Source organism: Limanda limanda, chromosome 13 (assembly GCF_963576545.1).
Source record: "Limanda limanda chromosome 13, fLimLim1.1, whole genome shotgun sequence".
Classification (NCBI taxonomy): domain Eukaryota; kingdom Metazoa; phylum Chordata; class Actinopteri; order Pleuronectiformes; family Pleuronectidae; genus Limanda; species Limanda limanda.
Genome location: NC_083648.1, coordinates 3,840,198 through 3,866,719, shown reverse-complemented (window position 1 = coordinate 3,866,719; position 26,522 = coordinate 3,840,198). Strand labels below are relative to the sequence as shown.

Genomic DNA, 26,522 nt, shown 5'->3' with positions numbered 1-26,522 from the left:
TGTGTGTGTAGGAAGGGGGGGGGGTATTACAAATATGCAGTACTGTACATATAATTGCCATATTAAGAATTTACAGACGATCTCTTATTAACAGTAACAAATAAGGAAATTGGGGGGTTGGGGGTGGGGGGGGGCAGGGAGAAAGAAATGATTTTTTTTTGTACGAGATGAGCATTGCAATTAAGTCCCAAAATCGTTGCCGTGGAAACCCAGCCTTGCTCATTGCGCCAACACCACTTGCATTCATGACTTACAAATGATGCATAGCACCAAAAAAAAACAACTAAAAAAAATGAAAGGATAACAGAAAGGAGAAAGGAGTGGTGGCTCTTCCTCTTCCTCTTCCTCTGGTGCAGCGAGCGAGAGGCTACGTCACCTCCATGGCCACTGTGTTCTCTGAGAGACTGTTCAGTGCTGGCTTGTCCTGCTCGTGGTTCTCCCTGAGGACGACAAAGACACACAAAGACACACAAGAGGACAGTGAGACGCAGACACACAGGGTGGCATTCAAATCAGATTCAGAAATATACAAAATAAAATACACCTTTATTTATAGTTTATGGTTTAAACTCAAGGTTTCTCTTCTGGTGGAATTTTTCTGATACGAGTAAATGGCATACTGTTGCTGCCATTATTACTATATACCGCTATTATATTGGTATAATTACTATCATATATAAATATATATTATGTTATATTATATACTATATATACTGTACTATTTTTATATACTGTCTAACAATAACATTACCATCATATGATCAGTACTATTACCATCATCTTGCCACTGCACCTTATCTACCTATTTATCTTGTGTTTCTGTTTTTTATTCTTTCTACCTCAATATTTTGAATTTTATTGTATTGTATTTTATTGTATTCAAATATACCGGCTGCTATGACGACTTAATTTCCCTTCGGGGATGAATAAAGTAATCTATCTATCTATCCATCTATCCATCTATCCATCTATCTATCCATCTATCCATCTATCTATCTATAGTATCATCGTCTTTAGTCTTGTGACATTGGCTGATGGAGCCTCACTTGAGTTATTAAATGCAGTTATGTTATTAATTCCAAGCAGCTTGGCATATTTGAATATTTGCACTACTGCACTATTGTTGTTTTATTTCTCTCTTCATCTGTAAAGATATATATTGAGTTATATATATTTTATTTTCTATTTTAAATTTTTGATATTCTATTTTATACTATTTCTATTTTTATTTTATTTTTTGGTTGTAATAACTTGAGCATTGCCAGCGACTGCTTCATGTTGTCTGTGCATTGGACAATAAAAATAAAAATCTTGAATCTCGTCACAATCTGATATATGAGCCGTTTCTAACAGGAAATGTGACTGATTCCACTGACATGTTCCCCCCCCCAGCTGTTGTGTTGTTGTTGTTCTCACCTGGGCACTATGTCCAGCGGCGAGGTCGTGGTGACCTTGGGTTTCTGACAGTTGCCGGTAGCGTGGGTGAACTTTAAGGCGGATGTGGACATGGTGGAGCTCAGCGTCCGCACGGCGTGGACACGCTTCCCGCTGGGAGCACCCAGACGGAGGCTGTTGTTTCCCAGCAGGACCTGAGTGGTGGTGGTGGCGGCAGAGTTGGCGGTGGCGGCGGGGGGGTGGGCGGTGCCGTTGTTGTTACTGGTGGCGGAGGTGGAGCTGGTGGTGGTGGTGCAAGGGTGGAGCAGGGCAGGTGTAGAGGAAGTGGTGGGAGGAGCCGGGGCGGCGGGGGATGGGGACACGGTGCTGGAGAGGTGCAAGCCCTTGTAGACACCTGAGGGTCGAGAGAGGGGGAGGAGGAGGTGGGGGAGGACAGGGGATTAGAATTTTGCAACTCTGAATTATGAATTATTATTTATATTGAAACTCATAACAGAATCTTCTCTGTGATGTAAAAACTTTTTTAAAAACATTTCTGACATGAAAAATGTTTAGTTGGCAATGGATTCTAAAAAAAAAATAATCAAAATAGACAGAAACCCCCCCCACACACACACAGACACACACCTTCAGTGGCTTCCATCGCAAAGTTTTACTCCACAAAACAAAATCTCATTACTGATTCATGAAGCGTTTTGAATTCTCAGTTTCCCTCTTCATTTGTCTTTCCTACACAAAACCTTAACAACTCTCAGGTGTTTATTAACAGTACAAAATTCGTTAACTGTTCTGATTAAAACCAAACCTCAGAGATTCTTGGCGTGAAATGGTAATTTTTGCAGTTGTAAACACTGTAAATGACTCAGACCCAGAAAGATCTTTTCACTGTTGTGTTGGAATTAACACTGTAGATCCTGATGAGGAATAACTGGAGCTTAAACTGTGATGTAAAAACTGTTCAAATATATAATAATCCATTCAAGTAAACAGAAAGTTGCCCAGCAGCTTGATTCCTTATCCTTCACACCAACAGATAAATCCTGTCATAACAACTCTACACTCGTCTGTAAAACCTTGTTTCATATTTCTGCTGCGAGGTCAAGAGGTCACTAATTAGATTTATTCCTCCGCATCAATAAAGATTTACCCGCTGTTGATTATCTGACTTTTTGGTTTTCGCTCCTTTTATCTGTGAAGGACGGATCGTCGCTGAAGGATCTCAAATTAGATTCTGTTTCCTCACTTCTCTTGATTGTCTGCAGCCTGACACGCTGTCGCCCGAGCCGGGGGAGAGCGCCGCGGGTTTTGTTCCGTTATCTGCTCCTTTGCCGTGACTCCATTGTGGGTTTTAGACGGTAATTACTTCACCCTCATTGTTTGCTTTGTCTGTTTATCGTCCCAGTTTGGCTCTTGCACTTTAAATCTGGACGGCTTTTAGTTTTCATAACCCTGAAGTTTTAATCCTTAAGAATAAACATTTACTTACAGGTAACAGTTAAGAATAAGGATCTTTCAGTGGATAATGATCTACTGGAGGATGTTTGGGGGTGTATGTGGTACCTGAGGGGGAGAGGACGCCGTTGACTCCGCCTCCCGGGCCCAGCTCCTCCTTGGTTTTCAGGGCCAGCACCTGGTCGGCGGTGACGAGGGCCGAGGCGGCGAACTGAGCGCCGGCCTGGTCCAACGTGTTGGCTGAGCCCTGAGAGGAGAGAGGAGGAGAAGATGGAGGTTAGAGAGGAAACGACAGAGAGAGACGTGACCACGACCGCTCGACCACAGGAGATACTGACCAGTGTGCTGTTGGCAGTGTTGGTGCTGTTGGCTTTCTGCTGCAGCTGGATCTGCTCCAGCTGCTGCTTCTGCATCAGGGCCAGCTGCTCCTGATGCTGCTGGTACTGTTCGGCTGTGAGAGCTGAGAGGGACAAAGGGTTCGTTACAAATCTGGAGACGCACATCATCATTCAACAGGGTTTTGTCTGTCTGTGGAAATGACAGGTTTACTCCAGGAAGATTCACACAGACGCTTCAGATCTATTAAATACTGATCTCACGGAAAAGAAGACGCAGGAGATCATTCTTTAAAACACATATCTGACATGAAAAATGTTTTGTTGGCAACGGATTCTAAAATCCCACACACACATTCAGTGGCTTCAATTGCAAACTTTTAATCCATAAAAAAAAATCTCATCACTGATTCATGAAGCCGTTTGAATTCTCAGTTTCACTCTTCATTTGTCTTTCCTACACAAAACTTCAACAACACTAAGGTGCTTTTTAACATTACAAAATATGTACACATTTTTGTTTAGTCAACTGTTCCAATTCCCAAATGGCAAATGGTAATTCTTGCAGTTAACCATCACGATATTGTAACACACTGTGAATGACTGACCCATAAAGGTCTTTTCACTCATGAGTAGGAGTTAATACTGTCTATCCTGATGATGGATAACTGGAACTTAACACTGAAGAACTCATTCTTACTGGTAAAAGTACAACTTAAGCTCTAGACGACCTACTGTGACCCAACCTGAGGATGAAAATTGTTCCAGTCAACAGTTTCTATTAAAAGGTTATACAACAATGCTAGAGACTAGAGATGTTCTAAGACCATTTTGCCTTCTTGAAATGATGCCTGGACTTTTTGTCCAGAGAACTGATCTGATACCATCACATAAACTAACAATTTCACAGTTGTATGTTACTAACGCTGGATAGAAGTTAGGATTGTTGTCATTGTTGTATTGCTGGTGCTGTAATTGGCAACATTAGTGTTGTTAACGAGACATTTTAGCTCGAGCCAACGCTACACTACTGGAAATCACTTCTTCACCGCTCAGGAAAACTTTTACTACAGTACTACTACTACTACCAACATTTAAAATATGTGGCATCAGATCAAGATATCAATATCCAATGCAGTGTTTTCATCAGAATCAGAGGCCTTTATGATGCTGTGTCATAACATGAGACTGAATCTGTGTTTGGTTTACCAGAAAGACGCCTGGTGTTTGACCAAACTTCCCAACAACAGCACTATGACCTACTATTTAAAACAAGTTAGCTTCCTTCAGTTGGCTTTTGTCGTACACTTGATATTCCAGCCCTGGTTTACAGATTCGTATGAAAGAAATCTGATACTCCAATAAACACGAGCTCCAATTATCTGGTCCAACCTGATTTCTCTCCTACACTTCCTTCTCTGCATTTTGAAAAGCTTCCACGTGGTCCCGAACAATTGAACCTGTAAATATTATCCCAAGTCTTTCTTCACTGGCTTTCTAATGATTAAAAAGTCCAACTCCCACATTGCAAAGTATTACGTGGCTGTACGCCTCAATGCAATATTGATTTACTTATTCCCCCTGTGAGCCACTCAGCTCCACACTTCACAGGAAACAGGATTCATCACTGTCTGCATCTCAAAGTCACAACTCCTCCTCTGGAACCGCTTCCACTGAGACTTCATGCTTATTTTATTTAATCAAAATACTTCTTCAAACCTTCTTTAACCACTTCTCTCTGTAGATTCAACCACTGACTGTAGTTACTCAGCTCAGATAGTAACTACTCTTGCTCATTCTATCCTCCAGCGCATTCCAAGAAGAAATCAATGCAGTGGGTTTTTCATACCAATCAAAACATGCACAACTCTAGTAAGCTGCTTGTAGCGACATCAGGACACCCCCCCGCCCGACTGCCCTCGCTGGAACGCCACCGGGGACGTGTGGCCTTTAGTTTGCATTCAACTCTCCACACCTGTGTCCACACACCCCGACAAATCCTGTGCATCTCATGAATTCATCAAACCCAGTTTTAATTGACACCTTGTGGACTGGGTGTGGGGGGGCAGGGGGGGGGGTGATGCAGTATGAATGCAAAGTGAAGCCAAACATCAACTCTCTCAACGCAGCTGCAGGAAGGAGCAGACAACTGGGACTAAACACTACCAACACACAAATGGAAATAAAGACAAAACTAGTTCGTATATATGACCACATGTCTTTTTCATAAATTCCAAAATACCTTCTCTCATAAAGTTCAGATACTGTCAACGATAAGTAAAAGTAGCAGTGGCAAACTTTCGCCTCCTGTTCACTTCCAATCTGTGCTGACAAGAGGCCAATAAAGCATTTGCAAATCCACAGCTCGACCTCCTGTGAAGTTCTACTTTGGTGAGTTTTGATCTTCGACATTTGAGTGTGTAACCGTGCCCTTAAAGTTAAAAAATATATATATTCTGGATCTTCCCCCTTAATCTAATCCAATCTAATAAAAGTTGTTGTTCTTTGGTCCATATCTCACCCTTCCACCAAGTTTCAAGAAAAATGTATTCAAGTTTTCAGCAGCCTTAATAATTTCATGAATTACAAGATGTTTCTCAGCACAAATTTTTATTTCACCGTCATTGTAAGGGAGGAGCTGGTGTGTGAATATATAAATATACTGCTTCCGATGAAATATATTTTCATAATTAAGTCACTGGATATCACGGCAGAGATCGTGGGTCTCAAGCTGCCGTGAGAGCAGGACAGGGAAACACCAATGTGAAGGCAGTCTGAAGGCAGCCAAGCCTCTTACCAGCAATGGGTGAGGGAGCCGGGACAACCCTCGCCAGGCGCTGGGAGCCAAAGGGCTGCCCCCCCGCTGCGGAGGCGGAGCCCGGGCGCTTCAAGCCTCGACTCAACCTCCTGAACAGGGGGTGGGCGTTGTCCAGCTCGTGTAGTGGTAGTGTCCGTGGTCTAAAGTGCCTCCATCGGCACGTCTTTATATTCAACAGTATCTGACTGAGGTCCGTGGAAGAGGGGCAGGACGAGGAAAGAGAGGAAGAGGAGGAGTTGATGGAGGAGGAGGAGGAGCTTCTGTCTGAGGTATTTGTTTCTGAGGTACTGGCGAACTTGTCGGTGGCTGACGAGCGTGACGTAGCTGTGGGGGGAGGAGGGGGGGACGGGGGGAGAGGCAGGTCGAGCGTTTCTGGATCCAGGCCGTGGAAAACGTTGTCGTGGCCCGTGTGCGCCCGGTCCAGCAGCACCCTGAGGAGAGGAGAGGCGGGTCAGATACTCTGCTGTGACACTGATCTCTACTAAGATTAACAGAGCGAAATCAATATATCGAAGTATCAGATACATCAATAACTTCTGATATCAAGTAATCTAGGAGAAAAGGACAATATGATGCAAGAGTTTACATGTTTAGCCAGTAAATGATGTGGTCTGATATTGAACGTTTCACTGAAAGAGCGGTATAGAATCCTATCTGCTGGATGGAGGTGAACTGACCTGCCGCCTCGTCCCTGGCGCCGGCGAGCCACGCCCAGGCAGCGCCGCGGCACGGTGAGCGTAGTGAGACTGTAGCGGAAGCGAGCTTCGGCCAAACCGCCGTCCCAGCGGTCGCACCACGGCCAGCTGCCCACACGCTCCTGACGAGCCTGGAGAGAGAGAGAGAGAGAACGCACGGATCAATGCCTCAGACATTTGCAGCAGACATCTTTGCTTTCAAGTGTTTGTGGTGTTTTTATTAAAACACAAGAATTTTTTTGGCAATGGATTCTAAAAAAATAAAATCACAATACAGACAGGACCCCCAGCGATTCCAACAATACAAAATATGTCTGATTCCCACAAAACCTTCGAAGATCTTGGTGGCAAATGGTAATTCTTTACTCAGTGAAGTGTTGTAAAACAATAAGTTACTCAGACCCAGAAAGGTATTTTCACTGTTGTGTTGGAGTTAATACTGTAGATCCTGAATAACTGGAGGATTATCACTGAATAACTTGTTCTTACTGGTAAAAGTACAACTCAAGTTCTAGACGACCTACTGTGACCTCAATGAGAAATTGTCATGGTCAAGAGTTTTTATTAAAAGGTTATTCAACAATGCCATCAAAGATTAAGTCCGACAATGAGACTAGAGATGTTCTGAAACCATTTTTCCCTTCCTGAAATGATGCCTGGACTTTTTGGCTGATACCAAGAACCTATCTGATACCAGTGCATAAAAAAATATAACATTTTAACAGTTGTGTGTTACTAACGCTGGATAGAAGTTAGGATTGTTGTCATTGTTGTATTGCTGGTGCTGTAATTGGCACAAGAATAATACAAAAATCTTTAAAATGTGCACGTCTGTCCTCTACTAGAAAAATAACTGAGAAATGCTTTTCTATAACTGCTGAAAACTTTATTTCAGCCACTCTGCATTTAAACGTGTTAATTATCTATTAGGTTCACGTTTAACAGGGCAGTAAATCATATCAACTCAACAAGGTTAATTGTTCTCGTTTCCACCAGAATGAAAAGATCATTAAATTTACCCTGTGACCTTGAACTAACAGCAGCGAACTCGTTTGGCGGAGCAGTGTTTTACGTTGTGGACATTCACATCGACCTCAAGGATCAATGTTTCATTATCCCACCGGTCTGGAGATGATTTACTTCATTAACTACAACACATGAACCTCCGAGGAGCTTCTCATTTTACACTCTGGAGATGTAGAGATGATGTAACTTACAGCGTGGTACTGGCAGCCGGCCTTCCTGCGAAAGGCGTAGCCTCCGTCTGGGTCGTTCTCCTCCTCCGCTTCCGATGAGCCCGAGTGCAGCTGTGGACACAGAGGTCAGGCAGAGGTCACAAGCAGAACACCATTAATTAAAGCTGAAGCAAGAGATCCTGGTTTGACTAAGTTTCCCACACTATCATGGTTTTATTAGAAGACAAAGTGCAGAAAAGACACAGAAAGTTAAACAGCTCCCACAAACTTTCTCTGACTGGCTGTGATTTGATTTGTTTGTTTTGAAGCATGTGTACCTGGGAGAAGGTCTCGTCGTCTGAACTGGGGAAGTCATACTGGTTGAGGTCCTTGGCGTTGAAGACGGCAGGACCAGGGTGGTGGGGGGCGCCCGACGACAGAGGCAGAGCCTTCTGCTTCTTCTCATATTTCCTCTTCTGCCGGGGAGCTTCCATCTTCTCGGGCTAGAGGGGAAACAAGAGATGAGTCATGAGACTTTAGTCACTGCTGCCCAGGGGCAAACACACACAAAGTACCCTCTTCTTCTCCCAGCTTCCATGAAGGATCCAGACTCATGAATGGAACAGTGGGCCTCACCTTGGACTTGTAGTCCTTGAGGTCCATGTGGTCCTGGTGTCTGTACTGGTTGGTGAGAGGGACCAGAGGAATGATCTGCGGCCTCACCAGCGCCCGTTCAGCCAGAACTTCTGCCATCACCTCACCACTGTAGTCCGACATGACGTTTCTGGAGAGGACAGGGAACAAAGGGTTAGCCAATCAGAGTCTTAGACAGATCAAACCACTTGATATAGCACAGTGGTTAGTCTGGTCCCCTTTACGTCAATGAAACTTTATTTCTGTATTAAAGCATTAATGCAGGAGCCTCACCTCTTCTCGAAGATCTCCAGCGTGAGGTGCAGCAGCTCCCTCTTGCTCTTCTCCCTCCTCTTGATCATCTCCAGGATGGTGACGGCTCGACTTAGATCCCTGCGCAACTTCAGCATCTTCTCGTACGACGCCTCGTCATTCTTACGATTCTGAAGGATAGAGAGAAGAAAACGTTCAAATTACTTGGGCTGTAGACTAAAACACAATTTAAGCTTCAAAAGCGAATTGGTCAAGGAAATTAATCAGTTTTATAAACATTAGTTACAACTTCAACAGGTCGAGTTAGGTTTAGAAAAATGTAAAGATTAAATCCATAACTACTATGACAAAGGCAAGCAAGTTATCAAGATAATTAAAAATTCTTGAAATGTCCACTTGGTGGCGTACATCATTTACAAGATTGTTGAGAGGAAAGTGTCAAATAACAAAATTAAGAAAGGGGGCAGAGGTGAAGGTAAAATCTGTTTTAATCTAATGAGGTTCTGAATTCTTTTATCAATAAAAAGTTTATACAGTGACGGGCCTCGAGTCTCGTAGCTTCTTTCCATATTAAAACTTGCCTATGCCACAAACACCATTACACAAAGTAGCTCGGCTTTTTATCAAACAAACAGATCAATTAAAACGCAGAGTGCATCTCACAACCTGGCATTTATATTTACTTTTGGAGCAGAATCAGAAAATACATTTTCATTTATGGTAAACAGCAGCCTCATTGGAAAACAAGGACTTAGGTTGTCATCAGAAATGGAACCGACGAGCAGAGTCATGGATCACATATAATCTCTCTTCAGAATAAAACCTAAAGTTTGTGTGACAGCAATTACATGGAAATTGAATTCTACCTGAGAATTATCAAATAAGCAAAAGAACCAATTAAGTCTTTATGTCCTCAATGTACATTTCAGTTTAACAGTGCAAGATTACTCAGATGTTTCAACAAAGACTATCACAAGGGACGGATCTAGAAATCTTTCAATCACAGAATCATATTAAGTGAAATAAAGCTTTGGGTCAACCGACCTTCCTAGTTTGCATCTTCTCCGTGCGCCGGCGGAAGGCCACGTAGGGGTCGCTGGTGCTGGAGCCGTCTCGCCTCTCCTGCCTGACGTAGTGGATGAGCGAGTTGGCCTTGCTGTTTTTCCTCTTCCGGCTCCAGTAGTCGAAGACCTCCTTGATGAGCTCGTCGTCCTCCTTCAGCAGCAGTTTGGCCTCGGGAAGACTCACTGCCTAAAAGATAAGAAATTAGGGGTTTAATAGTTGATCTACCATAGCGGACATACCAGAAAGACCAGGGCAGACTCATCGTGCACTGGTCTGCAGGTATTTTATAGAGCCTTCTTTCCAGCCAGATGTTTTTGGGTGAAGATGGAAACTCAAACAGTTGCCAACCTGCTGTCCGCTGCCTTTCTCCAGCCGGTCAATCATCTCCTCAAACTGCAGGAAGCTGATCTCCATCTTCTTCTTCAGCTTGATGAGGAACGCCTCATCGTCCGAGTCCAGGTCATAGTCCGGCTGCTCTGTGTCCAAGCTGAAAGCTGCCGGGAGAGAGAGAGGAAACACACTTTAGATACGAGTCCATGGAACGATAAACTGCAGGTTTGTGATTGATGGAAGAAAAATGTCAGTATTGGGGAAACTTCACAATTTTCAACTTCAGCAAATGCGACGCAACTGAGCTTTCAGAAAATTCAGAGTTTGTAGATATAAGAAGGGCGGTGTTCATAAGAGGGCAGAATAATAATCAGTAACCTAATCATGTGTAATAGATGGTTGAGCCGATTGGTGAAATTATATATCACATCTTTTTCATATTTTCAAAGCAATTCAACGCAAGAGAGCAGAACGGAAAATCACAAGCAGCTGCCAAAAATAACTCTTCAGCGATGTGGAAATGGTTCAGCTCTGCAGAGTCAGAAAATTTCAAAGCAAACTTATCCTGGTAACGATCAACAACTCTGGAAGTAACAACAAAACTCAACCACTTTAACAGAAAGTAGCCAAAGGAAGGAAGGTTGTTACAACCTCACTCGTCTGTATTTCACAAAGTCCTGAAACAAGGACAACAACTGATACTAACGGACAGGAAATGCAACATTACCGAACTTACGTCATCAAGTAATTTTACAGCCAAGTTCTCAAAACTGGCTCTGAAATAAATGATTTTCTATGAACCCTGACGACATTATGTTATTGTTTGAGATGCAGCAAAGAAAACTAAAACTCACTCAAATCATTCAAAGTAATAGTCCAGGCAAAGTAGCGTTTTCCGACCAACTAATTGTAAAAGATTTTTTTTCAGCACAGATCATTTCTATGAGGTGTCCAGAACAACATACTAAAAGTCCTAAGAAATCCTAGTTGAGGAAATATGTTTAATTCTCATCAATGTTAGCCAATAAGGCCCGGCAACAAAACACCCCAAAAGGGCTATTTTTTTCGTTTACTCCTATCAAAATAAAACTTTACACAATGAAAGTAACCATGAAACCTAACATTTTTTGTATTACAAGTTTCTTTGAACGAAAAAAATAGCCCTTTTGGGGTGTATTGTTACCTGGCCTTATTGGCACACATTGATGAGAAGTAAACATATTTCCTCAACTAGGATTTCTTAGGACTTTTAGTATGTTGTTCTGGACACCTCATAGAAATAATCTATGATGAAAAAAATTCTTTTACAATTACTTCTATTTTTGTCTCCAAAATGGGCTACTTTGCCTGGACTATAATGCAGAAAGCTTCAGTTTATAAAGGAGAGAAGAGTTCCATCAGTTGGGCAGCAGGTCTCATAATTATCCAAAATAACCAGTTTTCCAGCCAGAAGCATAAAAAAAACTAGAATTAAGTGCCTGGTTTAAAATGACCAACATTTAATATGTTTCTGGTATCAATCAGGGCAATATTGTCATATATCCATTGTACAAATACACATATACTTCAACATGAAAGCAAGGTTGCTACCTCCACAGAAGTCACTTAGAATCCATTATTTAATGAGCAAGAGTTTAGATGACAAGGTTTTCAGAATCTCAAAAAGATCAAAAGAGCCACATTTACAAAACTTAAACTCACTGCAACATATCAATAAGTTCAAGCATAAAATAAAAGTTTACTCCCACAACCGTTGCAAATGCTAACCCGTAGGTCTGTCACTTCTTATTTGTAATTCAAATTACAGGGAGAAGTGGACTGTGATGACCTGTTTAAATGCAAAATATATAAAGTCTAACACTTCCGAGCAAGCTGCCCTGAGTGATTCGTGCATCCGAGTCAACGTGTGGAAGCAACGAACAAAGGTACGACACAACTGTTGTACTCCTCACAACAGCAAACACACAGAGTTAGCCCCCCCCCCCCTTTTCAGACACATGGAACAGGACTGTCAAATAGACAGTTAAGATTATCTGTCTGTTATTTAGTGTAAATACATTAAATCTCACCCGACCAAGTAACTCACAGATTGACCCAACATTACCAACAGTTTAATGGAGTCGGCATTAATGCATATATTAAAACTAAAATTAAAAAAAAGGGACAGACTGAATATTTGTAAAAGGTCAGAGGTGCATTACTATAATTTTAGTTGAGGGATAAAATGTGACTCTGCCCTTTTCCTAATGTCTGATGTGAGCATATTTTACGACTTGAGAGACAGAGAAATATAAAAGTGAATCATTTAATACAGCAGAGCTTTTCCTCAGTGAACATTGAGTCCCGTCAAACCTCAGACTAATTCAGATCAATCCACATCCGAGTCTCACAACTCGCATCAGCTGTTTGAATTTGTGTTAATTCAGCGGTGGTTTGTCTCACTGCAAGAACACAAATCTGCTCAAATCAAATTGAACTGTCTTCTGTCGAGTCTGCACCGTCACCACACTGACAAATGTAGAGCAAACAATACGCAGGCCGGATAATCTGCTGTTTCAGCTCTAAAATGATAACCACAGTCAAAACTTAATTAGAGCAAATGATTTTCATCTTCAGCAGCAATCGTTGCAACGGAGTATGACGGATGAGATGCACGGTTATTGACGAGGTTCGTTTGTGAAGTAGATCTGCAGACGAGTACGTTTCTCACATGAATGGAGCAGGAGACAACCGGTACGTGGAGCTTGAGATGTTTTTGTACAAAATATTAAACTTTCATGGCCTGAAAATAACCTCAACAGGATTTTCTTCACATTTCAGAGAGCTGAAATTTGTTCGACAGCCGCTTGACAGACCAAAACATTTTATCATTTCAGCGTTCGACTGATAGCGGCGTCTCGGTTTAGGGTAACGGCAAATTGCCTTTGAGGAGCAATCGTGGCAGCCACTTGTGACACAGACAGGCTGACTGAGCCGAGCAATCAGGCAAACTCATTTTGTTTGACGTGCAATTTGACAACTCATTAAAAACGTTTATAAAACAAATGCCTGAGGCCATTTAAATGATTGTCAGAAAGAACGGACCTAGTGCCTCGGCCTGGGAGTCATTAGCAGAACATATCTGGAAAAGTCAGCGAGTGATGGGGTGAGTTGATAACGTTTCCAACACGCACTGGATACAAATATCTCAGGATGAAAAAGACGTGCCATATACGTAGAAGACGCAGACGTTGTGCTGTAAACAAAACCATCGCACTTTCCACCGCAGAATTTAGACAGTCTTCATACGTGAGAGACACATTCCAGGAAATGTCCAAACCCAAGTTTCCAGACATTTTCCAGAGATCATGCCCGAGAGCCTTCATTGAAAGGAACCAACATTTTACCAGCCATTCTGCAGCTCAAGCTCTGCAGCCAGCAAACCTCTTCACTGACAATTTCCCTTTTTTTTAACGCTATGGGTTTAGAAGTCACCTTTTCATTGGGTTAAAACTGTTCCGGGAAAACTCTCTATAAGCCTCTTTATAGTCCAAAAGTCAATTCAATGAAACAACACAGGTCTCAAGTGATGATTTACGAGTGAAAAACCCTCCTTAGATTACACTAATGGGGACTATTCTGCTCATTAATTTGATCTGCAGTCCCCAAGTGTCACTTAACACGTCACACATAATAGAGGAAAACACAATTATCACCAAATGAAACAACCGAGGCGCCTAAACTGCAACAACAAACCCCGTCGGCACTGCATTCTGCATCACACATTTTGCCATTAGAGAAGCCCACTCACGCTGTATGTGAATTAGCTGCTTTGGCATCTTGTACTCTCCCGGGTAGAGGGAGTCGTAGTAGGTGATGTCGCTCTCCGCCTCGGGGACCGGGATGACCATGCTGTCCCGTTTCTCGCCATAAACCTGGTGTGCGGAGATGGCCCGCTGGAGATGGTGTTCCTACAGAGAGACAGATAGAGGTGAGACACAGGATCACAGAGACATTCCAATACAGAAATACCAGGTGACATAGATAGATATATTACTTTATTCATCCCCAAAGGGAAATTAAGTTGTCATAGCAGCCGGTATATTTGAATACAATAAAATACAATAAAAAATATTGAGGTAGAAAGAATAAAAAACAGAAACACAATATAAATAGGTAGATAATGTGCAGTGGCAAGATGATGGTAATAGTACTGATGATATGATGGTAATGTTATTGTTAGACAGTATATAAAAATAGTACAGTATATATAGTATATAATATATATTTATATATGATAGTAATTATACCAATATAATAGCAGTATATAGTAATAATGGCAGCAACAGTATATATAATAATAGTAATAATATAATAATTATAACATGTTCACATGTATAAATATGTGTATATAGACTTATATATACAAAGAATATACAGAGAGTATGATATAATATATGATATATAGTAGAGGTATAAATATAAGTATTTGACTATACAATAGATAATATAATATACTATGAGTGTAAGAATATGTAGACAGAGTGTGCAAAAGACAATATTATTGTATAAAATGATATATAATATCAGTATGGTTTATATTAACACATATCACATATGATAAGTGAGTATGACTAGTAAGTGTTCCAGTACCGTATATGGAGCGGAGTGTTGTACATGGAATCTAGATAACAGTTTTGCCCAGTTATGTTTCACGTCCGGAATATTATGCATTTTGGTCCCAATGAGAAATATATATACATTTTAAAAAAGAAGCAAACCAATTGAACGAAAGAATCAATCAAGATTGGTCGTTTATAACCAGCAAAACGTATCATTCAGCAAATCAGTATCAGATTTTCCTGTAATATTGACGCTTTAAAATAACTGCCTAAATAAATATGACTTCACTTTCAAAATAACAGCTGTATTCACAGATCTAAAACTGTGCTGTAGAAACTAGAGATTCCCCAAATGAAAAAAACATCTTTCATTCTTTCTTTGAGGTAAACACACTGACTCATGCAGATACCGGCTGAGAGTGCATCCGCTAAGAAGGAAACTAACGATTATCCAGTTTCACAATTGAGAAACCTTTGGCATCCAGACCTTATGATAATCTCCGTTCAGGGAACAAATAGAACTGCCAGGAGACACGGAAACATTAAAACATCTGGTGCTAAGTCTGCACTCAAACCGTCAGTCAAGCATTTAAGTCTTCATATGTGGAGGGAAATTCCTGATTGGGCCAAGAGGAGAAGGACAAACCTAAACCTGCCCTCCATCCAATCGCTCTCAAGACAAACACAGACAGAAACTTGAAACCGTTTTTTGTCTCCAACTCTCAGTGAGTTGTCCTTATCTACCCGCCGCCAGTGTGAGGAGAGCCTGCTGCTGCCAAGCCCGCTGAGGGCGATGGGCCGGAAGGAAGGCAGACAGGCCTGGTGGCTGATGAACTGGTTTGCTGGCGGCCTGCTTGTCTGAGGAGTCACCAAGTCAGTCGTAGTAGTAGAAGAAGAGCTTTTGGCCCAGAGCCGGGCACAGAGCCAGGGGCCAGGCGGTCTGTCAACAAGGAAGCGTACCTCGTACAACCTCTCTCTGGGGACAAGGTGTGTGTTTATTGTTTGCCCTGCGGCTGGCGAGGGGGGGGTGGAGTGTGTGTGTGTGTGTGTTCTAGGAAGATGACAGATTGAATGAATGGGTCACATTAAGTGAGTGTGCGTGCAGAGCTGAATGTGAAAGTGTGCTACTGTAAATGCAAATGGCCCGTTACGGTTGGATGGTTCCATGGAAGGCTAATGACAAAGCAGCCCCATCACATCAGCTGCTGGAGAATACATCTGCCAGCGTTAAGTAAAGGAAATACTGCATTAGAGTGTATGACACAGACTCATACAAACTCCATCTATGCAGTCAACTTTCCTAAAGAGATGAATTGTATGAATTTTAAATCGTCAACCTTATGCTGCTCCGATTAACTCAAAGTCCCTGCTTCTTCAGCTGCTTTCAGACATGTACTTTAAAAATAAACTATAAAAACTGGGATTTAATATCATGATAAAGTATGTTTACATTGAGAAATGTCAGATCTTCAGTGTTTCTGGCATCTACCGAGGGGCTTATACAACAAAAACATTCTACACTTTGGTATAAAACATTTCTATTTACCCACTCATCTGCGAAACTACTCACATGCTACAACTGCACCGTCTTGTTTTTTAGTCCCCAACTGTTTTTTTTGCTATGCAGCATTAAGAAAGAGGGTAATGATCCGGCAACGACCTATTATACATCAACGACTCCTCTACATTTATTCCAAATGTAACATAAAGGCCCAACAGCAGCACTGTTATAATTAGCATCATTAAACTGAACTGATGGAGGACAGGTAGATCCTCAGATGACCCAACCTGGTATTTTCACCATCAGTATGTGAGCCGGTCTTTATGGGCTCGTATCATCTGGATATTGTTCTAAACTAAGTCTGCCTCTGGCAACGCATGAAAGCCAGAAGAAAAGGGCTTAAGGAGGAGAAACACAGGGAGGCTAAACTGTTTTCACTGGGTTAAATCAGGCTACGTGTGCTGCTGCTGCTCAGAAACACCTCCAGGGAAACAGAAGACGATAAAAAAACACTGCAAGGCTCGGATCAATGAGTCTTTTTATAAAAAAAGGACCAAAAGGTGAGCAAGTCAGAGCTTCCCCATATTTAAACAGATGGTTCTCAAAGTGGAAACACTGCATCGGTCTAAGCGTACAGAGAGCTCGTCGTTTTTTAGACTCATTGACGCTCCGAGCAGAGAACTGGATGAATGGTCTTTGAGGCAATAAAAACAAATGGTCCTCGACGCTTCCACCAACACCTTGAGGACACAACGTGCTGTTCTACTGTGTTCAGTACAGGATGTGCTATTCCATTTCATCTTTAAAAATATAGTTTGATGAAATTTAAGATCTATGTCAAATATGGCAGACACGATACTATCAGGGTCTGAGAATTACTCGTAGTATCCTAGTTGAAAATTACCCTGAGAACATAACATTATCTTTCAAACGACAGAGCTGTCCATCGTCAATCTAAAAGGCCAGGACAACAAAAGATGAATTAACACGACAAATGATCTATAGCAAGTTGAACATTAAGGTAATGCCCATAACATACAAATTACATCATCAAATATACCGGCTTCTTGTAAAAAAATAACCCGTATTTCATGGTTAAAACTAAAAGAGGATATTTGGAAAGTTAACTTTCTGGTGTGACCTTGAGTCCCATCATGTCGTTTCAGTTTCTGATTTAGTACTGCAGTAAAATCTGATTTACTGCCTCCTGGAGCCCGGTGTTCATCAACACCATTTGGACTTTCGGAACGAGCAATATTCTACAGTCTGTTATACCCGAGGCGAGTGATCGTACTTTATATTTATGGCGCCATGTGCTCCGACGATCTGTTCCGAGGACGTAGCTTGCATAACCTTCATGTTCCCACCTGATCCCTACATTCCCCTGGCAAACACCTAAACCTCCGGATCAACTTCCTCTGGCATCTCCACTATGAGAAAAAAACTCATAAATCAAACGGCCGTGGGCAGAATCACGTCAGCTGCCAAAACTAATCAAGCAACGTGTTTGTTTACGTTCCCAGACCTGGCTTTTTGCCGGAGAGTAAATGGACTCAGATTGAGGTGAAGAGTCACAAATACAGAGCGTTGGCTGGTGCTCTCACACATACAACTTTTTCCTCTTGATCTGGCGTTTTCTCTCACACACACACAGACTGGAGTCCAGAAATAGCCTTTCTAAAATGACCAGATCGATCACTGTCAAGTCTGCTGAGGCAGCCAGAGCCGCCTCCAGCTTCTCCGGTCTCCCCTGTGACAGTTACTGTCCCAGACACTGTAAATGCCTCTTAACGTGATGGACAGCCACGGGGAACGGTCGAGTGGAGCTGTCGAGGGACGCACGGCTACAGTACAAAGTGCAGGTTATGCACTGCGTGGGAGAGGATGGTTTTTAACATCCAGTCTGAGCCGGGAGGGAAATTAATGGCGGCCATCAGACTGCGTTTTTTGGCAGCGAAGCAATTTGCAAAATAACAGAAACTTTCCATTCCCTCAAAAATCGGTGGCTACGAAAAGACCGAGGCCGAGCCAACAAGATATGTTTATCCGATTTAACCATGATTCCACTACTGTATAATAATTAGGGTTGCAAAGGGGCGGAACGTTTCCGGTAAATTTCCGGAAACTTTCCATGGGAAGTTTAGCTCGGGAATTTTGAAAAAAAAAAACTACGCAAATTAAACGCTGAGCAATAAAAACATCATTCAAAACTCTATTTTAAAGATGTATGGAATGCAGCACACGCTACTGAGGCCTGCTGAAGTGTGCAGGACTAGTCAGGTAAGTTTCAATGATATTACTGGGAAAATATATTAGCATGCTGATTGAGGATTGTTCATCTGTTCATCTAGCCTATTTCCATTCATTTATCCATCAATTGTAAAATATGTTTACAGACAATTGCAATTGTTTGGCTAACTATTTATATCTCTGGCATTGCATTAGTGTGTTTTTACAAACTTTTTTCTCATCTCATTCTACAGAACAATGCCACGTGCACTCTCTCATGTGTGGAGACATTTCACCCCATCCAATGTAGAAGGAAAGGCTGTGTACATTTGCAAATACTGTGCAAAGACCTATGTTAAGAATGACACAACGATGCAGAAGCATATAGTCAAGTTCCCAAAGTTTCCTCAGGGCTCAAATCAGCCTATGACAAAACAAAATGTTTATATTTATGTCTGTATATGACAAGGTAAATACAGTTAGTATAAATTACCCACAACATTTCCAGTTTATTCCTGTTAATTCCCGTTAATTCCCATGGAAAGTTTCCAACTTTGAATATTCCCGGAATTTTGCAACCCTAATAATAATAAAGTGAAAGCAATTATTACAAACAGGCAGTGGACACAGAGTACTCTTTCATTCATGGATCAGCGACTGGAGAATTCCTGAATTCACAGGTCAGTCTCAGGACAGGTTCCAGCTGAGCTTTTCCAATCTGGCAAACTGTCTGTGGAGTTTGATTCAAGAACCTGGCCTGAGGCTGCTGTGAGTTTCCCACGCTGCCCACGTGCACGTCAACACACAACTGTCAACAGTGAGAGCAAGAGGAACAGCTGACACCAGCAACTTTCACTTTCACAGCAGGAAGGAGGCAAAGACTTTGGACAGGTGACATGCTCCAAATTCCAAAACAACAAGGTCAGACAGTGACAAAGTGGTGGCATGCCAGGATCGGATTGTGTGTGTGTGTGTGTTTCTGAGAAAGTGCGAGTACAAGCACTGTTCTGGCAGAGAGGCTCACACACAGCAGATGCCTGTGGGTTCCCACCACGGCCGCGGATATTGACCTCACTTTCACCCAAACGTAAACACAGGACAAAGTGCCTGGCCCAAAACAAACAGGCCGCACGTGCTGAGGGAATCTCAGCGATGACAGCTCTTCACATCCAACCGCTCTGCCGGAGAATTACCGAAACCACAAATACCAGGCGGAGATACGACTTTCAAAGAGCGTGCAGAGAGAGAGTAAGCCTGTAGCGTTGTGTTCAGTTAGATGTTTGAAACGAGCAGGGCCGAGTAAAGAAAGGCTCGGATCTATAGACTCACTATTAAAAGCTTTCAAGTAGCTGAGTCAGGAAGTGTAGGGACACCGCAGTCACCCTGTGGACCACAGGAGAGAGAGAGAGGGGAGACAGTGCGGTGGAGGTGGTGGAGAGAGACACGTGCAAAACTGATGCTTTCTTAGAAACACGTGCAGGAAATTTAAGATCTTTGCTGCTTGATATCAAACACAGAAATGCTGGACACTGAAATCTGATGAGCGACTGGTTAAAAAGGTCATAGATCTAAAACTCTGACATAGAAACTCACAGCAGATTGCTCCGAACGCTGAGCGGCCTGGTTCTACCTCTTATGATAATATCACTGTTACATAAGCAAACTCTCCAGCTGAGCAGAGTGCAGACTCTAAAGTGACAGCAGCACCCCCCCTCTTCCCTCCTGCTGCCCTGACCTCCTCCTGGGCGCCACATGCCGCTGGTGTGCCGGCCCGCTGTGCCATCTGACACACTGAACCCCCGACACCGAACCCTCCAGGGGAGCAGGGGGGCCGGGCGGCTGCAGCAGCTTCACACTGAGCAGCAGTGAGATTCCCCTCATGTATTTGCCCTTTACATTTAAACATGAGTCAAACCTGCTGGGCTGCACCATCGGAGAAGTCTATACACAGCGTGTGGAGACAACGTTGTACGACAAATGGCAGCAACACAACATCAATAAACAGTGAAGCTCCTAAGAGATGCATAGATAACAATAAGATAACAACAACACCCCTGGGCTGTGCTACACAACCCAGAGAGAAGCAGAGTGTGTTTGTTTACCTGCTTCAGTGGTCGGAGCTTCTCTGAACCTTCACTCATGTTCACTTTTCTTCTTCAATCTACTCTGATGGAATATGAATATCGGTCAAAATGAGCTAAATAAGATGTGTTTATCCTGCAAATCCAATGTAAACACTGAGAAACGGATGTGGCTAACGGCTACAACAGCTGATAGCAAAGCGAGAGACCAAGAGAAAGGTGTGTTCAATAACACAACCGTCCTGGAGCTGCACAAACACACACACACACACCGGTCAAACAACTGCTGCAGATGTTGCAATAATAATAATGACAACAGCTGCATTATAGTGTCACCGCCGGAAGAGCTGAGACACAACACAGACACACACACACAACAAGCTACATGCTAATGTGTTCGGGTATAACAACAACCAGGTGGAACGTGTGTCCACAGATGTTCGGTAAACATCTGCAGCGTGTTGACATCTGCCTGACAGGGAGGCTCTGGGGCCGCGGGCTCCCCCTGGCTGCGGCCCAGCGCCACTGCACCCGCCCGCTCACTGACAGGCGAGACAAAATGTCGGAATAGCAGAAGTCACATGACTCCTTTGTGCTCAGAAACTCGCCTCACGCACAAATAAACCGACCAAACCCGCAGATTCTCCCCGGTTAACACCCCCCCGGTTCCCCGCCTGCCCCGCACGGTGCTCCGGACCCCGCACACCGGAGCTCCGCGGCCGCAATACGTCAAGTTTCTTCTCGGAAAAAAAACCCCGGCGGCCATTTTGTGAAAGCTTGCGCAGAGAGAAGAAGAAGAAGAAAAAAAGATGGACGCCTGTGATGGTGGAAGGAGAATAAATAAAATAATAAAAACCCTCCAGTGTATTATCTCCACATTTATCGTGAATCCTACCGATTCCTCCTCCTTCTCCATGCCCGTGGGCATCTGCGGCACCGCCCGGTTGATGGACGCGTATTCGTGCAGGTCGGGCAGGTCCACGCAGCGGAACACGGGCAGCGGCTTGGCGGCGTCCAGCGCCCGCGCCCGGAACGACAGTTTGCTCATCTCTTCCCCGGTGGAGTCGCAGCGGAGCCGGGTTCGATCTGCGTGAAGAGGCCCTGGAGCCGGAGCCTCTCATGGAGCTCTCATGGAGCTGCTGGGGCGGGCGGCGGCGCGGCGCTTAGCGGGCGGAGGGGTGGTGCTCGCTGGGTGATTTTTTTTCAGGGCGTCGCCACACACGGAGGAGGGGGGGAAGGAGGCCCGGGTCTCGGTCGCTCTCTGTCGGACTGCTCTCCTCCGACGCTCCGCTCCCTACCGGTGCTTCAGTAAGTCCATGGACAACATGGCGGACATTTAAAAGTGTTTTGCGCTGTTTGGCTCGCAGCGGTCCAACCCCCACGCCGACAGGCGACCATTCCCGCAGCGGCCCCGGCGCTTGCGCGGTGCGGGGTGTGGGGGGGAAGGGGCTCGGTTCGTTAACTCATACATGATTGAGATAAACATTAGGCGCCGCAGACATGTGCATTAATAAGTAAAATATGATTTATTAATGACTTTTATTAATTAAAAAGGGAATTAAACGTTACATTGGAAAAGGTTCAACTAACTTATATATTCAATTATTGGAAGTCACCAAATTGATATATCAATTAAAATTATAAATCGAGAAAAATATATAAACACGTTTGTACAGTAAAGACATTTTATATTATTTGCAGAAATGATAAAAGATATTGCTAACGTTATAATATTATAATTGCAGAAGTTATACAAATTTTGATATCATAAAATGGTATTATTTTGAAAAGTGATAATATATTCTTGATTTAAAAAAAATGCTATATCATTTGCAGAAGTGATCCGATATTCTTAATGTCATAAAATATGATATAATTTGCAGAAGTAAAAATATATATGTCATAAAATGTTATGAAATTCACAAAGTCACAATGTTGTATATCATTTGCAGTGTTTATGTACAATGACCGCCAAAAGTTTTTTATATTTTGCAATAGTGATAAAAGGCTTTGTTGCGAATTTATTACCGTGCAGTCATTAAATATTTAGTAGATAATATATCCAATTTTGTTTTTACAAGAACTCTCAAATCATCTCAACGCTCAACTAAGCTTATTCTTTTTTTATAACTTCCATTTAATGATGCATTGATATTATATATTATGCTTAATTGATTATCAATGTTATATCGGAGTCTTGCCTGGTTTAATTACAACGGCTACCCTCAAACTGTGTACATGCCATAAAATACTCGAAATATTTGTAAAAATGCCTCAGATACTTCACTCGTATCTGGATATATATATAAATATAGATAAGTATGTGTGTGTATATAGATATGTACACACACATACTTTTATTAATCAGGGTTGCAAGTTGTATTAAATCAAATACTAAACTCTGAAGAAGTCTTATCTGGTTCTTTGTTTTATGCGTTAGTTCAAAACCAGAGGACTAAAATATTTACAAGCCAACACCTCGAACCTTCCAGAACAATAAGCTCCTGCAATCTGACCTGAGAGAACGACTCCCATCCACTGAACCTTATCAAGCTGCATCGATCCCAGAACAGCTACTGATTAAAGAATTGTTTGTTCCAGGTGAAGTGCTTCATGGCAGCACGTTCCCCTGGTGAACACTGTCGCCCTCGTCTGGTCTCACAGGCAAAGGACCTGGACTTTCAGGTCAGGACACCATCATGTGATTCCACTCCAGTACAAACACACATTCTGTGAATATTTTAAATCCAAAGCCCTGAAGAGAGGTGTGTTTACTTAGTCTGCCACACAACCAGAGCCAAAGGCAGCCACACAAGGAGTATTTCAGAATAAAATACCTTACCTGTTGATGACATTGTGTCTATCCAGGGTCCACCCAGGTGAAGAGAGGTGGTCCTATCCTCATTAAATCCACTGACGCCATCGTAAGGACCTGAGAGACAAGAGCAATGTGGGACATTAGTTAAAACTCTGACAACACAAAAAAACACACATGACAAATCAGCTACAGGAAAGAAATAAAACCTCCAGGTGAGATAAAAATGTAAAGCTAACCAATGCCTTTTATTTGTTGATGAAACATTCGTCCACCACCTGATCACGATTGTCTAGCAACCACACCTGGCAGAGTTCACAGGTTGAGCCAATTTATACTGAATTCCTCTCAAAAGGATGAATTAATTTACTGAATTTGTATATAAAGCAAACTAACCACTGTTATAGGTGTGAAAAGCATTTCACCTTCCTCCCGCTGTTATGTTGAAAAACATCTACAGATATTCATGCTCCTCAGCAGATGAATCCTCATGACTTCAGTGGTCACCTGACCTTTTCCATAGCGCCACCATGAGGTTAAAATGTTGCGTGTGAAATATTTCAACTACTTTTGAATAGACTGCCATGATTACTGGGACAAATATGTGTAAGTTCTCCATAAGATAATTTGGAGTTTAGCCATTCTTCCATTAGCAAGCATAATGAGTAAGTACATTTTATTATCCAGCAACATATCTCCACATCTACTAGAGATAAACCTTCTCATATAGTGAGAATTAAATCTAAACAAATTCATAGTTTAACCTAGAACAAGATCTGTTATGCAAAGCAGAATTGAGATAAAAAGCTCACATGAAACCACAGGTTACACATTTCTATTTAGTTATACTTGTGAAGCATGATCACCACAGGGTCAGAAGAGTTGTGATGCACAGCTAACTGACATTACTGCTGTTTGATATATTAAAATAATGAAGAATTGGAGGCACTACATAGATATAAATATTAAAAAATGACATTCATATTTCAGAAGTATAGTTTCTCTTCAGCTGCAATAATATTAGTTGGCATCACTGAATCACCAGCCTATGTATTTTACTATAAAATGCAAGTAGAGTCCGGGCCTGTGGTTCCTGTGATTGTGCCTAAATGATAAAACTTTTGCTCGTTCTGCTTTTCTCCACTTTCATGTTTCCGACCCAGAGTATCTTCACGACACATACTTTATCACCCAACACCCACACGTCTGTTTTTAGTGAATTAAACCTCATTTCACTTGATATAGAACCGACCAGCTGCAGTAAACAGGCTTTAATAACGAATTATTAACTATTAATGCTGCTGCTGGTCATTATGAGGCAGATCTAATCCAGGCTGGGTGCAGGTCTACTGCTGACCCCCCCTGTTTGAGTCCTTGTATGGTCGAGGGGGGTGTAGGGGGGGTAACGTGAGGGATCCAGACCCATGCAGACCCATGCAGACCAGGGCCAAGCAGTTCCCTGTCCGACCACAGCAGCTGAATGGCGCTGTTCAGCCTCACACCTTTTACATCCAGAGATTATTACATTTCAAATGATAAGATGGTGGAAAGATAAATAAATTACCATAAACCTTCAGATGTGGAATTACGTGAAAACTGTCATCGACTGAGATGTTTCCTCTAGCGGGGGATACGGATCAGGTTTCTGACTCCTCGATAATGTCACAACTACACAACTACACAACTACACAACTCGACGGTTCTTGGGTCTGAAATGAGAACCTCTTCCCCCGGGTCTCAGGGCTCCACACCCCGGGCCCTCGGAGGACCAGGTGCCCCGGGGGAACCGGTGCCTCCAGCGGCTGGATCTCCTCCAGCTGACCGGCCAGGAATCTGATTGCGTGGATGAAATCATCTGACGCCAGGAAACACTTTCCTCCCCCGGGCCTGGTTCGGGTCTGGTTCGGGTCTAAACGGATCCATCGAACCGGAGGAGGAGAGCTACTCACCGGGAAGATCCTCCGGGATTCAGAGGACATTTCTGGAAGTTTAAAAAAAAAACCCGGAGCTCCATCAACACGACGCAGCTTCAGCCCGGGAGGAGCCCGACGACCGGCGGCCACTTCCCCGCTTGTCTCCCCTCGGTGGCCCGGTGCTCCCGGTGCTCGGACCCGCGTTCCGGTTCGCATCCTGCCCGCTAAAGACTCGTTTCTTTCCGGGGAAAGTCGGTGTTTTGCTGCCGATGTGAAACTGGAATCGCTGGAAACCAAAGTGCCACTGTTGGGGGTTAACAACTTTACTGTGAAACACGGCCTGTGATTGGCCAGCGGCGGGGACCAATCACCTGTGGAGAGCCCCCACCCCTTCTCCCAGGACATGTGACGGCTCTGTCCGCCCCTGTGATTGGCTGAGGGGTTTCTACGTCCTAACCATGTCCTAACGAGGCTCTACTTTTTTATAAATCAATTTAATTTAAACGCCAAATCATACTATGCATTATCTTCAAGCCAATCATATCAATATAAACATATATTAAAGGTTGAGTGTGTAGGATCTAGTGACATCTAGTGGTGAAGGTGCATGTTGCAGCCTTCAGTTGTCATAAAAACTCCAAAGATCTTTATTGTGATATTATGTATCAGAGTTTCCTTCATGTGATCTCAGACTGATTCCATGTGAACATCAGGGTCAGAAGTTTACTTCTACATGACTGGACGTCAAGCTGCAAAATAAATAAGCATTGTGGTTTTTATTCTTCTGGTAAATATTGGGTCTGGATGAGAAAACAATATAAACATCGCAGGTGATTTTCATCAATAGAAATCCATTCATCAGTCGAACAAAAGTCCAATTTATACTTATGTATTGTCACCAAGTATTTAAAGTTGGGTAAAACGTAAGACTTGTGACATTTCATCTGCTCGACTCATTTCAACAAGCTCAGTCTGTCAGGATTATTGTTGATAAGGTATCGTTCTCTGACCACTTCCTCCTCTGTCTTGTGTTGTGTTTTGGGACCACAGCAGATATTAAGCTTGTTTCTCCATTATATTCCTGCACATCATAGACCTGGCGGCTGTGGCTGAGCGGTAGAAGGTCGGTGGTTCGAATCCCAGCTCATGTGGAAGTGCCCTTGGGCAAGATGCAGAACCCAGTGGCCCCTCAAAGATGTTGAAAGCACGGA

At 42.9% G+C, this 26,522-nt stretch overlaps 1 protein-coding gene across 2 annotated transcripts; it reads right to left on the bottom strand.

Moving 5' to 3' along the window:
• LOC133018383 (enhancer of polycomb homolog 1-like) lies at positions 1 to 25,399 on the bottom strand. 2 transcript variants are annotated; one of them, XM_061084741.1, is made up of 15 exons: positions 25,348 to 25,399; positions 23,426 to 23,515; positions 13,962 to 14,121; positions 10,190 to 10,335; positions 9,821 to 10,027; positions 8,798 to 8,946; positions 8,507 to 8,654; positions 8,209 to 8,373; positions 7,913 to 8,002; positions 6,678 to 6,826; positions 5,980 to 6,431; positions 3,186 to 3,307; positions 2,956 to 3,094; positions 1,417 to 1,789; positions 1 to 440 (listed from the first exon to the last, which is right to left on the bottom strand). In XM_061084741.1, the coding sequence occupies exons 3-15, from the start codon at positions 14,059 to 14,061 to the stop codon at positions 368 to 370; spliced, it is 2,313 nt and encodes a 770-aa protein (XP_060940724.1). In that variant the 5' UTR covers positions 14,062 to 14,121; positions 23,426 to 23,515; positions 25,348 to 25,399; the 3' UTR covers positions 1 to 367. The 2 variants fall into 2 exon arrangements, with proteins under 2 accessions (XP_060940724.1, XP_060940723.1); XM_061084740.1 differs by lacking the exons at positions 23,426 to 23,515; positions 25,348 to 25,399 and adding an exon at positions 21,479 to 21,984.
• Positions 25,400 to 26,522: the final 1,123 nt, after the last annotated feature.

Bases quoted from the DNA above. Each gene is read 5' to 3' on its own strand.
- LOC133018383 (XM_061084740.1), bottom strand. From the start codon at position 21,631: ATGAGCAAACTGTCGTTCCGGGCGCGGGCGCTGGACGCCGCCAAGCCG. The intron at 14,122-21,478 runs GTAGGATTCACG...GTCTCTCTGTAG, and splicing joins TGGAGAAGGAGGAGGAATCG to GAACACCATCTCCAGCGGGC. The intron at 8,374-8,506 runs GTGAGGCCCACT...TTTCCCCTCTAG, and splicing joins TCAAGGACTACAAGTCCAAG to CCCGAGAAGATGGAAGCTCC.